This window comes from Benincasa hispida, chromosome 6, assembly GCF_009727055.1.
Source record: "Benincasa hispida cultivar B227 chromosome 6, ASM972705v1, whole genome shotgun sequence".
NCBI classification, from domain to species: domain Eukaryota; kingdom Viridiplantae; phylum Streptophyta; class Magnoliopsida; order Cucurbitales; family Cucurbitaceae; genus Benincasa; species Benincasa hispida.
In genome coordinates, this window is record NC_052354.1 from 16,462,568 (window position 1) to 16,476,756 (window position 14,189).

General features: G+C 36.5%; 1 protein-coding gene across 1 annotated transcript; it reads right to left on the minus strand.

Moving 5' to 3' along the window:
- Positions 1–804: 804 nt before the first annotated feature.
- Positions 805–2,439, minus strand: LOC120079128. The gene is made up of 4 exons (XM_039033309.1): positions 1,789–2,439; positions 1,588–1,701; positions 1,117–1,260; positions 805–1,020 (listed from the first exon to the last, which is right to left on the minus strand). Exons 1-4 carry the CDS (start codon positions 2,437–2,439, stop codon positions 805–807), a joined length of 1,125 nt encoding a protein of 374 aa, XP_038889237.1.
- Between the last annotated feature and the right edge of the window lie 11,750 nt (positions 2,440–14,189).

Genomic DNA, 14,189 nt, shown 5'->3' on the forward strand with positions numbered 1-14,189 from the left:
TTCCCAAGTATGAAATGTGCTAATCGTAAGTCTGTCTACCACAACCCGTATCATAGTGAAACCTTTGACTGTCCGAGGCAACCCTACGATGAAGTCCAAAGACACATGCTCCCACTTTCATTCTGGTACACTCAATGGCTGTAACAAGCCTGCTGGTTTCTGCGTCGGGGCTTTCACCTACTGCCACACCAAGCACTTACTGACAAACTCTGCAACCACTCTTTTCATATCATTCTACCAGTAGTAACGTTTCAAGTCCTGATACATCTTGGTGTTGTCGAATAGAATCGAAAATAAGGAACTATGAGCCTCTGACAACAACTCTTCTTTAATATCACTAACTGCTGACACACACAAACTCCCCTGATAAAGCAGACCACCTTCCACTGAAACTGAGAATTCACCATCCTGGCCTGACTCCACCTTACGAACTCTCTCTTTCAGATAAGGGTCGTCTCGCTGCGCATCAATAATCTTTTGCCTTAGATTTAGTCGCACCGACAACTGTGCTAAATGTGTCGTGAACTTTTCCACGGCCACTGCAATTTTTGCCCTCTTCAGTTCCCTGCACAAGTGAGTCTGTCTGGTAATGAGGGCTGCTGAATGAGCCACCTTTCTGCTTAGAGCATCTGCCACTACATTTTCTTTTCCTGGATGGTACAAAATTTCACAGTCATAATCCTTCACCAATTCCAACCACCTTCTTTGCCTCATGTTTAACTCTTTCTAAGTGAAAAAGTACTTCAAACTCTTATGGTCGGTCAAGATTTGTATCTTCTCTCCATATAAGTAATGCCTCTAGATCTAGAGAGCAAAAACCACCACTGCTAACTCAAGGTCATGCGTGGGATAATTCTGTTCATGCTTCTTTAGCTGACGTGAAGCGTAAGCAACTACTCTGCCCTGCTGCATCAATACACATCTCAACCTTTTCTTGGATGCATCACTGTAAATGACAAAACCACCTGATCCATCCGGTACTGTAAGAACTGAGGCTGAAACCAACCTCTGCTTGAGGTCCTAAAAACTGTTTTCACAAGCCTCATTCCAAACAAATGTTGCTCCCTTCCAAGTTAACTGAGTCAATGGGGTGGCTATGCAAGAGAAGTCCTTTACAAATCGTCTATAGTAGCCTACTAACCCCAAGAAACTATACACATCACTGACTGTGGTTGGACGAGTCCAACTCGTAACTGCCTCAACCTTTGCAGGATCCACAGAGACACCTTCCTTCGATACTACATACCCTAAGAAGAACACCTGCCTCAACCAAAATTCACATTTAGAAACTTAGCATACAACTTATTGGCCCTCAACGTCTCCAAAACTTTCTGCAAATGCTCCTCATGCTCGGCCTCTGTCTTGGAATAAACCAAGATGTCATCAATAAAAACAATCACAAAGGTGTCGAGGAATTCCTTGAACACCCTATTCATCAAATCCATGAACATTGCTGGTGCAATCGTTAAACCGAACAACATTACTATGAACTCATAATGTCCATACCTCGAACAAAAAGCTGTCTTGAGTATGTCACTGTTCTTTATTCTCAGCTGGCCCTGACTGGAGATCAATCTTAGAGAATACCATAGCTCCCTGTAACTGGTCAAATAAATCATCAATCCTGGGAAGGGGATACTTATTCTTGACGATCACCTTGTTCAGCTCTCTGTAATCAATGCACAGATGTAACGATCCATCCTTCATTTTCACAAACAAAACAGGTGCACCCCATGGTGATATGCTAGGGCGTATGAAACCCTTGTCCAACAACTCCTACAATTGGACCTTCAGTTCCTTCAACTCTGCTGAGGCCATTCTATATGAAGCCTTCGAAATAGGGGTTGTGTCTGGCTCCAACTCAATAGCAAAATCTATCTCCCGCTGCGGGGGCAGTCCGGGAAGATCCTCTGGAAAAACGTCTGAAAAATCCCTCACTATTGGCTCCGAAGTCAAGGTGACTTTAATCTCTCTAGTGTCCACCACACTGGCCATAAGGCCCCAGGCTCCTTGGTCGAATAGTCTACTGGCCTTCAATGTTGAAATCACTTTCGGTAGGACTACGGTCCCAACCCCTTTAAACTTAAAACTGGCTCCTGTAGGAGGGTTAAAGATGACCTCCTTACAGGAGCAATCTATGCTGGCATGATTAGTAGCTAACCAATCCATGTCCAATATCACATCAAAATTATGCATATCTAAAATTATCAAGGTTACATCTAATACGCGATTGGCTACCTCTACCTGACATGTTTTTACCTTTTCTGTAGCTAACATGATCTCTCCTGATGGAGTGGAAATAGACAATAAAAATTGCAAAGGTTTTGAGTTTAACATGGCATGCCTCATAAATACAGCAGATATAAACGAATGCGAAGAGCCAGAGTCAAATAAAACTAAAGCATGGTGCCCCAAAATGGGAAGTGTATCTGTCACCATGGTGCCTAACTTCTCGGCCTCACGCCGAGTGGTAGAAAACACCCTACCCTGCTGTTGTTGATGACTCGGACCTTCCTGAAACGAACTTACGGGTTGGCCCCTGTGTTCAGGCGCGTTCCTCCTCGGGCATCTATCTAACATATGCCCCTTCTGGTCACATCGAAAACATATTCCAGAGCCGGCTAAACAACGTCCCTAGTGTCGCTTACCACAAGTGGTACATATCGGCCTATCCTCCCTACCGTTCACAAACTGGATGAATCTCTCTGTCCCTACTGCCTCGGTGGCTACTAGTTCAGGAGAAAAGCAAGACATTTATCAAATTCCTGCTCATACTCCTCCACTGACATAACTCTCTGCCTCAAGTTCAAGAATTCTACCTGTTTGTTGTATCGGGTGTTGGCCGAAAAGTACTTCTCATAAAAGCGCTCCTTGAACTGCTCCCAGGTTGCAAGTTCACCACCAATAACAATCATCTTTTCTGCTGAACGCCACCAGATTTCTGCGTTACCAGTCAACATGAAGACTGCGCAATGAAGCTTATGCACTTCCGGGCACCTCATAAAATGGAATATTGTCTCAATAGATGACAACCACATATTTTTTTTGGTGGGGTCCCCCAACAATCCATCAAAAAGACGAGGGTCATACTTCTGGAAATCCCTCAGATGTTTAGCCTCAAGAGACAGGACCTGCATGTCTCTATCCTGCGGTTAGGTCTGTTGTAACTACTCTTTTTTAGTTATTATTATTATTATTGTTATTATTAATAATAATAACTAAAAAAGCAAATAAGTATAATATACTTTATTCTTTTCCTTATTCCACTTTATACTATTAAATTCCTTTCCTTTTCAAAAGAAAATTAATTCCTGCCATTAATTTCTAAATTGAATAATTTTACGCCAACAATTAAATTCCGCAACTACACTTGACTTCCAAAATTCCAAAAATGCCCTCAACAATAAAAGGAAATACTAAAATTACACTAAAATATAAAAAAAAATATTTGGGGGTGTTACAGATGTAAAGAGACTAATCTAGATATATATCATCAATATCACAAAAATCCACATAACCCGAGCTCAGGTGCTCAAGGGTTTTAGACATGCAAAGATATGACAAAGCAAAAATTTTTAGCATGGCTCATTTTTACAACCCTAATAAATGTCAAGAACATGAATGTTTCCCACCCTCAACTTAAAAACTAAACATTGTCCTCAATGTTTATAACTAAGAATTAAGCATAAAGACAAAATAAAAACGGAACAAAACCCATGGTTTCACGCAATGGATGGTGGTAGACATTTTCCTACTGCTTTGTTTTTGTTTTTCTTTCATTCTTGTTTATTTTTACAAAAGAGAAAATAAAAAGAAGAAGATTGGAAAAAAAAAAAAAAAAAAAACTACAAGAAAACGAAGAAATTTAGTCTAAAAATTCTAAACCTAAAAAGCAAATAAAAAGTGAAAATGAAAAATGAAAGTTAAAAGATAGGGCAAAAATGGAAGAAGATACAAGGAAAATATGAGTGATGCCAAATCAGTCCGAGTCAGATGAGTCGGGCTCTAACTGAAGATCATACTGAAAACCTATGCTAGCATAGTAGAGACGGTCTCTTTCGCACATGAAATTAACCGTTCTTTGCATACGCCTAACTTGACGAATGGTTTCACAGCCCACCCTTAAGGCTTCAGTGGTAATTCTAAGTGCTTTAAGGTTTCACCACTAGTGGGTTATTCATGAGGATGATCAGGAAGTTCTACCCTAAATGGTTCTTCTCATAAATTCTCATCTTCCTCACCTAGCTCTTCTTCTTGTTGTTCGTGGAGTTCCTCAACTCCACGGCCTCAGAAGGTTGAGATGGTAGTCTTAAAAATTGGAGCTTTATGCCTCATACGCTCCTCATTCCTAGGTATTTCTACCCCGAACCTTTGACACAACAAGGTTATTAAGCTAGGGTGTCCAAGGCTACCCGTTGTAGAACAATGCCCACATCATCTTATAGAAGCATGAATTACTCTCTCGATGTTAATGGACATACCCTGAATGAGACAGTAAAGAAGTTTGGCCCTGTCTCGAGTTACATCAGTCAATCTAAGGACAAACATCAATCTGGAACATACAAAAGCATGCCATATTTGACCTACTACAGACATGTCTCTAGATTTAAACCTTACTGCAACTCCACCTGAACGTGTCCATTGAGCATCTTGCCTACAGAGGGCTTCAATAATCTCATGTTCATCCAGTGGTTGATATAGAAACCGACCATACTCATCGTCAAACTGAACTAGGCCAAAGGCTTCATTTATTCTAGAGGAAGAGAAAGAGACTCTAACACCTCTTACTAAAGATACATCTCTATCCAGGTCTATATTGGCATAGAACTCTCTAACAAAATGAACAATAGCATCACCAGGGTTAGCTGCTAAGGCTTTCCATCCTCTCTTCCATAATTCGGAAGTGATTTGGAGATAGAAATTTGGTTCGAAAGTTAAAGCTCGCTCTGGCACTAAGTTCCTAAGAGCTACCACTTCATAGTATCTACTCTCGGCTCCCTCAGAAACAAACCTAGGCACATTAGACTCAGAACGTGGAGGAGAATTCCTACCACTTGAACTGGCAACATTTTTTCCATTCTTAGGCTTAGGACACATGGAAAAGATTTCTAAAAAAAATCACAGAACAGGGACTAAAACCTAAGAAAATTCCTAATTCCTTCTTTTAAAAGATTTCAAACAAAACGTTCTCACACCTCTAATAGAATTATAAACTTGCAAGCAGAAAAATTCCCAAACATATTATTGCTAACTATCCAACACTCAACAATTCAAAAGAAAAAGCATTATTTTCAAGAAAAAATAAAGAAAAATTCAAATTCCTTTTCAACAAATCTCAAAATTCTATCAAGCACAACTCAAATCACATTCAAAATAATCATAAAAGAGTTAAAACAAAGCGGAAACTGCATTACCTTGGGTGTTGAATCCCCAGCTTGAGAAGAAGAGAAAAGAAAGCCCTAGAATGGAGTTTTGGTGAAAACCCAAAAATTTTCAAGGTAGAAATCCTTGAGAAGTTAAGGAATTGAAGAGTTTGGAAGCAAAATGGTTTGGATTTGAAGTGGGGATGAAGAACCGATGAAAGCTGAGAAGAAAAATTGAGAGAAAATGAGTTGAAGAAGAAAATGAAAACTTAAAAATGGAAGAATCTGCGTGATTCTACCTCGCAACATTGCGATGCTGGCTAACCCAGCATTGCAACATTGTGCCCTAATTATTTTTATTTTTATTTTTTGATAAAAACTAACACTAAAAAATTGTAGAGTTTACTTTGTTTTATTAAATTAAATCTAAAATGAAAAACTTAGAAAAAGAAATTATTTATTAAAAGAAAACCGAAAATTTTTGTTTTATTTTTTTACGCCTGACTGCCTCTAGGAAGGGTAAATTTTTAACATCGATTACTTGACGTGATCCGTCTTATATACCTTTCAAGGTACATAAAAATTTTCATACTTCTCTGATCCTCTCTTGGATGAATCTATATAGCCTGGTAGGGCTATAAGAGAGCTCATCCTCTTTCGAGAACCAGACAGGTCGAATTTGGATTTTCTAATATCTGGTAAAAGGGGAAAAGAAAGAATTAAAAGACTCAAATGAACCAGAAGAGTTGAAAGAAAGAAAAGACTCAACAACTGACTCTGACTTGCAAGGAAAATATGAGCAGTAATCAAAGATGCAAAAAATTCCAGGAGCAAGAATTGTTCTAGGCTCGGAAGCTTCTAACTATTTTACTTGAGATTCCTTAAGATGTGGTACGGGCTCATACTTATCCCTACTTACTTGTTCTGAATATGTCGTGGGATAAACATCATCTTCATCGTCGATCCAAGTAAACTCCTTTATTAGATCGACTTCAGTGTCATAGACGACGGAGGGCTCTGAATGGTTCTCCAATGTAAGCATGGAGTGTGCAAGTTTAGGTGTTTGATGGACCTCAACAAGCACGGGGGTTTGAGTCTCTAAGTGAAACTTAATTGAATCCTACTTACAATCAGAAAAGCTATTAGCAAGTTCACACATTATTAAATCCAACGTCTAACATTGATAGGAATTTTGAAGAACTGGCGGCTCTACTGGATTGTTGATATGAATCTCTCCACCATTTAACTTAGTATCTTCAGAAGATTCATCTTCCTAAGGCTTATCGATTCTCCTAACCGAATCAATAATCTGGGTAACAAGGTCACATAGATTCTGAAAGTCGGTTCTAACCACATGTCCGGAATAGAAGCTATCCTACTGGAAACTCGATAGTTCTTGAGAAAGATTAGAATGTTCCTACACAAACTCACAAGAGTAGTCAGAAAGTTCATCAACTAAATTCTCTGAAGAATTACTATATTGATTGAAGGATACGACATCGATAACGGGGTTTGGTTAGGCATCTCCCAAGGAGCATAGCATTCATGCTCAGGACCACGTAAATTTTGTGTGTGTTCAGTAACCAAAACTTGAAGAAGAGAGGTTAGTTCATTTATTTCACTTTTAAGCTCATTAAATTCTCTTATATTTTGTGCTCTTTGATGGGTTGTATACATCGCTTGAAGTGCGTAATAAATGTTCATATCCGTCATATTAAAACAAATAGACACAAAGAAAAGAAAATATTTTTGGTTTTTAAGGTTTGCTAGTAAAATTAACTAAGAAAAAGATTAAATGATTTGGCCGTACCCGACAATGGCGCCATTTTGTTCGGTTGTTAAGTAGGTATCGTTAGTTCTACCTAACCCAAAACAAACAATATTTATAAAGTTCAGACAACAATCTAACTAACTCGTAGTTAAAATGGAAGTAAGAAATCGATCCATAGGGAAGGTTTTAATTCTTATCCTTTCTTAACTAACCTTGACTATTAAAGCAATAAAATGGAGGGTTGATAAAATTGAACAAAAAATACTAGAAATCAAAAGATAAAAGATGAATGTAAACAAGTAAGGAATGATCTTGCTTCTAATTCAAGTTAGACGTTCAATACAATTCCTATCATCGAATTCTAAATGTTTATTGACAATCAGATTATGCTTGCAACTACTCGCTCAACTCGATCAAGCTAGCCTCTACAAAGGCCGACAACTAGCAATAACATAGTCGAGAGAGCGTCCTAATCATCCATTAAGGTTAGATAGGCCAAACCCTAATCAACCTACATGCTCCTACTTCTATTGGGTTCAATAGCGGCCATATAGAATAGAAAACATGCGCATTAGGTTCTAGGATTCAATTGCGTTGATTAATTGTTAAGATAGCTTACTCAATTAACCAAAATTTCTCCAACTCTAGAAATTAGTGCATCCTAGGATAGCTATCAAACACACGACTACTATTGCCTCTTGTAGATCTTGACTAGACATTCCAGCAAACACATTGAAAGCAACGTATTCAACAACGATTGTGACAAAACTAAGCATCTAGGCTATACATGTTCAAGATTTAGATCATTCAACATGATTCAAGAATTAAAATCAGATTCAAGAAAGCACAATTCAGATTGCAATTGATAAAGAAAGTAGAAAACTCAAAGGAATTTACATGAACCCTTGAAATCGAAACAAGATTCAATCAACTTCACAAATTCATTGACAAATTGTTTGAAGGATTACAAGAGTTTGTTTACAATTCAACAAAAATATAAAATCTAACATAAATTAGAGCAAGAATTACGAAAGAAGTCAAACAACTCAAAAAGAGATCCCAGCCTCCATGATTTTTCTTCCTCTCCTTTGCAAAAGTGAAAGAGAAGTCGTTTATAGTATGCAAGCTAGCGTCATGACGCTGAGGTAGCATTGCAACGCTAAATCGGTGAAAAGTTTCGAACCGTTGGGCTTGCCTTGCAATGCTACCCCCTCAATGCTTGTCAATGCAAGGCGCACGCACATGCAAGGTTGCGCATCAAAGTCCGGAGCTTTGCAACGCTGCCCCGTTTTGCAACGAGATTGAACAATTTGCCTTCAAGCGTTGCACAACAACTCTCCTAGGGTTGTGACACTTGAATTTCTTGGCTATTTTGGATTCTTTTTGGCTCGATCTTCTCTTAATGACTCCTAAATGCTTCGGGGACCGTTTTACGTACAAAATAAGCATTTAAAACAAATAATCAACTTGATTTTGGGGAATTAACATATAAAATATGCATCATTTAAGAACCCAACATCCCTCTACTTGTCCTTTTGCATGATTCTTAACTTTTCAATACATTAAGGACAATGCATGTTTTTAAAGTTAGGGATGGGTGCAAAGCATTTTTCTTATTTTGTGCCATAGCATATATGATTTGAGAGGGAGGAGGGGGGAAGGGGGAATGGTTGAATACTTGGTATAGATGAGATACAATTGCATACAATTACTAGATTCTTTTTTATGAATAAATTGATTCTTTTATACTTGTGATCTCTGGTTAACCTTGAACATCTAAGCTCAGCTTTTGTGATCAGATTTTTTCATTGATTGCTGAAAAATGGGATAAAAATTTGTGCTGAATGTCTGGATGTTGGTGTTTTATGCATATTTTGTTCACTTTGTTTTTCATTTCCTTTCAATGATAAGTTGATGATATACTCACTGAGTTTTATGCCTTCAAGAAGGGAAATTCTTTCATGATTTTGATCTCATTCTAAAAAAAAATTCATAGAAACTCATGCATAATGAACTAGGCTAAGTGATTTTTTTTAAAAAAAAAAAATCCTAAAGAATCTTAGTATCGGGTTATCCCTCTCGAATTTTCGTTGTCACCTCAAAAGGCCCACTTTGGGCTTAGGAGTAACCTTTAGTGCCTTAGAGCAAAGTAAGACAATGAGAGAAAAAATTGGCCTAGTGTATTATTAAGGAAATAAGAAAAAAAGAGAGAAAGCAGAACAAAATTTATATATATATTATATATATATATATTATAAAAAGGGGGCAAAAGCTAGCTTTCCTGCAAAAAATAGTGGCATGTGTACATGGATAGAGAAGAAAAGAGCTACCTCCATCATGTCTAGTTAGGGCCTCACAAGAAAAGAGTGATTTAGTTCCTGACGGTTGAGTGTGAAAGCTAGCCCTCTAGGTAAAATCAATGCCTTCTAAGTTTTTTGTGTGTGAGTCTTAGGCACTCTTGGCTAGGTGTTTCTCTTCGTTTAGCAAGAATGGTATGTGTTAGATTAATAATCAAGCCAGAAAAGAGGGAAGATGAAATGGGAGTAGGATAAAGCTTTTTCAGGCATTCTTTGATTTTTGAAAAAAGTTTTCAAGGCCTTAGTGTTCATTTATACATGATCTTGATTGCAAAGTTATCTTTTACAATGAGTCTCAAATGAGTGTTTGAATTCAGTTTTTTATGTGGTTAATTGTATAGCTCAAAAGACTGTTAAGACTTGAGTTAGGACTGATAAATAGAGTGAACAGTACTTTGTTGATTGCATGATTATATGTTGTGACCTTGCTCGGGACAATCAAGAGTTAAGTTGGGGATGTTTGTTAGCTCTCAAAAAGAGCTAATTTTATGTCCTTAATTTTACCATATTGAAAAAATTTTACGCTTAAATTGTCTAATTTGTAGGTAAATCGATCCCGATGAGCAAATATATCATTTGGATGAAAACTGAGCCAAAATGAAGCAAAAATGGGAGTTGGATGCACCATATTGAAAGAAGACAGCAAAATTACCAAACCACTCTTAGGCCCAGTGTTGCAACCCTCCCTTGACGCTGTCTCAATGCTGGTATTCGTGCATTGCCCATGTTTGGAGCGTCGCAACGCTCGTGGCATGAAGGACCTCAACATTGCCTCAACACTAGAAGGCAGTAGCTGCTGAACAGGGTAGCATTGCAATGTTACAGACTGCAGCTACAGACTTTGACGAAAATTTTTTGCTTTGCATGCGCGCAAATGAGTGTCACAATGCTCTTGTCAGCATTGTGACGTTGTGACCTGGTTATAAAACCATCTTTAACATTCTAGCATAGGGAAGAACGAATTGGAGCCACATTGAGGACGATTTTTTGAGGAGCTTCATCTGATTTTCACTATTCTTTCTTCCATCTTTCAATTCCTTTCATTATTGCTTTCAATTTCTCACTTATTGTTTCTTATTTGAAGAAGATGCAAGGCTAGGTAACCATTTTTTCTTGGGTTTAGTAGTTTCGTCGAATTTCTTGAGGATGTTTAATTAATTGTGTTGAATCCTATGAAATCTTGAGTTTGATTTGAGTTTATTTTTAATAGAATTTGATAGAATTGATCTGAAAAATCATTTTTATTGTGTTCTTGTATGCAATTTCTACATGGTGGCTTTGCATAATTGTAGATTAGGTTGCATGCATTAGGAATTCTTGTGACAGCTAAGACTTTTTTTGAACTCATACTTGTTTGTCCTAATTTAATCTCACTCAATGAATCATGCTATAAGTATAGGTTTTCCAACTTGTAGGATGTCACAACGCATGAACCCTAGTTTTAATGCAAATTAGTTTTGTTTGGATTTCGGTGAGAAAGAAAAGTTTAAAATTAATTTAGGGTCAATTTGATTAATCTCACAATTGGCTAAATGGACTATTGGTTTTTACTAATATATTGTGGAGTTCATGGGATTGGCAGTGTTTCTTAACATCTAATGGCTGAAATTGTACATAATAAACTATTCCCAAGAGCCCTTTTATTGATTCATTTTAACTCCATTGCACGCTCTAATTTCATTCGAACTTTAATTCATTACATGTTTACTTCTAATTCAATTTATTACAAATCAAACGAAACCCCCTATTATATGAAATCCTTTTACCGTCCTAGCTAGTTCATTGTTTCTCCGTGGACTTGACCCGTACTTACTGCTTATACTACTCTTTTAGTATAAGTTTTAGGCTCGGTGAACATATTTTATTTTTTTAGTCAGAAGATCGTAGGCGACAACGAATCTATAAAACTTGATTGCAAACATATACATTATATTAATTGTATATATATGATTTGTTCCCTTTAATTAATTTGAACAATTCAAATTAATCTAAAATTAATTTGATTCTCATTAATCCTTATTGAGCTAACAATGGTACCTTATGAACCTATAGATTGAAGCTCCAATGATACTTGATTGATTAATTAAACTCTTTAATTAAATTAATCAACCTTCATTAACTGTCGATCACTCCATTAAAAAGATTGTCAGCTGCACTCATCACACTATGGACATATTTTTGTGTTCTTAGGATATAACCAATCGATAGCGTATTGACCCTTCACAAAATGCTCGTAAGTACAATTGGATCAAAATTACCATTTACCCTTGTAGTTGCATCTAACTTCTTAAGTACCACTAATCCCTCTAATGAACAATTAATCATAGTCCAACTATAACTTAACCCCTCTCGAGCCAGGAAAGAATGTGACACCACATTATTAAAGACTCGATATCAATCCTTAAGCTAGCAATTTATCCACTTACTCTAACAATCGAGAAGGAGCAAATTCCTTCCTGCGTACCTGTGTTCCCAGCTTCCCAATCAAAAGAATCCCCAAAATGGTAGGCATATTGAGTCGACAAATCTGACAACTCTCACCCATGCAGATTAAAGGACTATCCTCATAGGCAGAAGCTCATAACTCACTCAGGATTAAGGTCAAATCACATATGGTTATCTTGGTGAAATGCAAGTCTCTTTTAGTAACAGTGTTATAAAGAGAGACTATTCATTTTGTAGTCTGGTCTTATACAAACTCTTTATATAGGATACCTCCACTCACATGTCTCCACATGAATGATCAAGATCATATCATATATAGCACTTTATAACAATTGTAACAACTACAAAGCGGGTCGTATCCATAGTGTCACCAGGATAAAGTATATGCCTTATTCATCTACTACAGACCGTTCAAGCATCATCGAATAACGTTGGATCTTAGTTTATTGGTTTTAGGTTAATGCAACTAAATGTCAAATAAAATAACACCTATTTTATTAAATAAATAATATATTTTTATAAATACAATTTATAAACTACAAAACTACGAGATTTAAGGCATCAACCCTGTATATATATGTGTATATATATATGTGTGTATGTATGTAAAGTAGATTCACTCATATTTTCTTTCCACACGTGAAAACCCCCCAGCCGAACACCAATCTTTTTCTCTCTCTCTCAATTTCTCATTCGCTAGACCCCTGTCGCTTGCCACTTCTCACAGTTGTTCGCTCGATCAACGGTCACCACATCAGTGTTGCTATTCATCGAACACCGTCAATCACTGGTCGTTGTGTTGCTAATACTTTAACGAAGAACTTACATGAGTTAATGTCTTCCATTGTGCTTTGCTTATTCATTTTGGTGTAATATTTAGGCCTGAAATCGGTGTTTTTTTAGAGTGCTTAGTGTGGTGCACCAAAGCTCCATAGTCATTGAAAACTTTTAATGTGGGGCCTAAATTTGTGTTTTTAGGAAAATTAAACTTAGATTAAATTATAAGTTTGATCTTTGAAAGAGTAGGTTTGTGTGTGATAGGTTCTTGAATTTTGAGAAGTGCTATTTATTTATTTGTTGTTTTTTTTTTTTAATGAAAACAACAACTTTCATTGAGAGAAAATGGAAAAAATTACAAGGGCATATAAAAAACCAAGCACACTAAAAAAAGGGAACCCTACCAAAGAACGGACTCTAACTATATAAAACAGTTATAAAAGGTCTTAGAAATTGATGCATAGAAGGCAATGATGAATAGAGATCTCGATTCATGTGGGATAGGTTGGTGTCAATAGGTTGGTGTAGAGGCCATTGGTCTTCAAAATTGATCTTGATTCTAATATTTTGTATGTTTGTTCTTTTAGGGCCATAAGACTGTTTTATGCTCGAACAAATTCGAGACCCCGACCTCTTACTTGGGTTCCTGTTAAGGTAAGCATTTCAATTTTGATTAAAGGGTAATATAGGTTTGATTAAAATATTTGTTTTCTTATAACGTGGGTTGAAATATATGTGTACATATAGTGTGTTCAACAACTAGGTAATACAGAGTATGGGTATTATATTATGAAGTTCATGCGCGACATAGTAAAACACGGGAGCAAAATAATTACAGACATGGTATGCATTTTTTTAGATTATTTTCATTAACTATAAGGTTTACACTTAGTATTATTTTGTTAATAAATTACATTTATTTGTTTGTTTTTTATGAGACAAACACCTTATAGTAAATTGAAATTTTTGTCATACGATTCATCAGTAAATTAGTATGTAAAGGTTTAGGATATGAGATACGATATCAATTTTAGTCGAGTTAGGTATTATATGATTAGATTTTTAGATATTGGTTATTTGTAGAAACATTGTTTTACTGGTTGATTAATGAAAATTACTCGATTGATTCGTTGGATAGTAAGTTTATTAAATATGTTACTTGTTTCAAATGAGATGGTCTGGCGATATGAATTTAGATATGTGCTATTGAAAATTTGGAGTTGTGTATAGTTGGTGGATTGCCAAGATATCTGTGTAGTCGTTGGTGTTGCAGGAGTAATGTAGTTATTGGAGTTGTATAGTTGTTGGTCTAATTTTGTAATTGTGGTATTAGAAGGAATGATACACTTTGTAATTTGTCTGATTCTGATAACATAGTCATGTATATTTGAAAAGTTAAGTGTATAGTTGGTGGTTTGCAGGGTAAGGTAGTCGCGTTTTCAAGAGTTGAGTAAAGTTGTGTAAAGTTGTTTTGCA

Coding starts and splice junctions, on each gene's coding strand:
- LOC120079128 (XM_039033309.1), bottom strand. CDS start 2,439: ATGGTGACAGATACACTTCCCATTTTGGGGCACCATGCTTTAGTTTTA. Junction 1,702..1,788: donor CAGAGTTGAAGGAACTGAAG/GTCCAATTGTAG, acceptor GTGAAAATGAAG/GATGGATCGTTACATCTGTG. Junction 1,021..1,116: donor TAGGCTACTATAGACGATTT/GTAAAGGACTTC, acceptor AACAGTTTTTAG/GACCTCAAGCAGAGGTTGGT.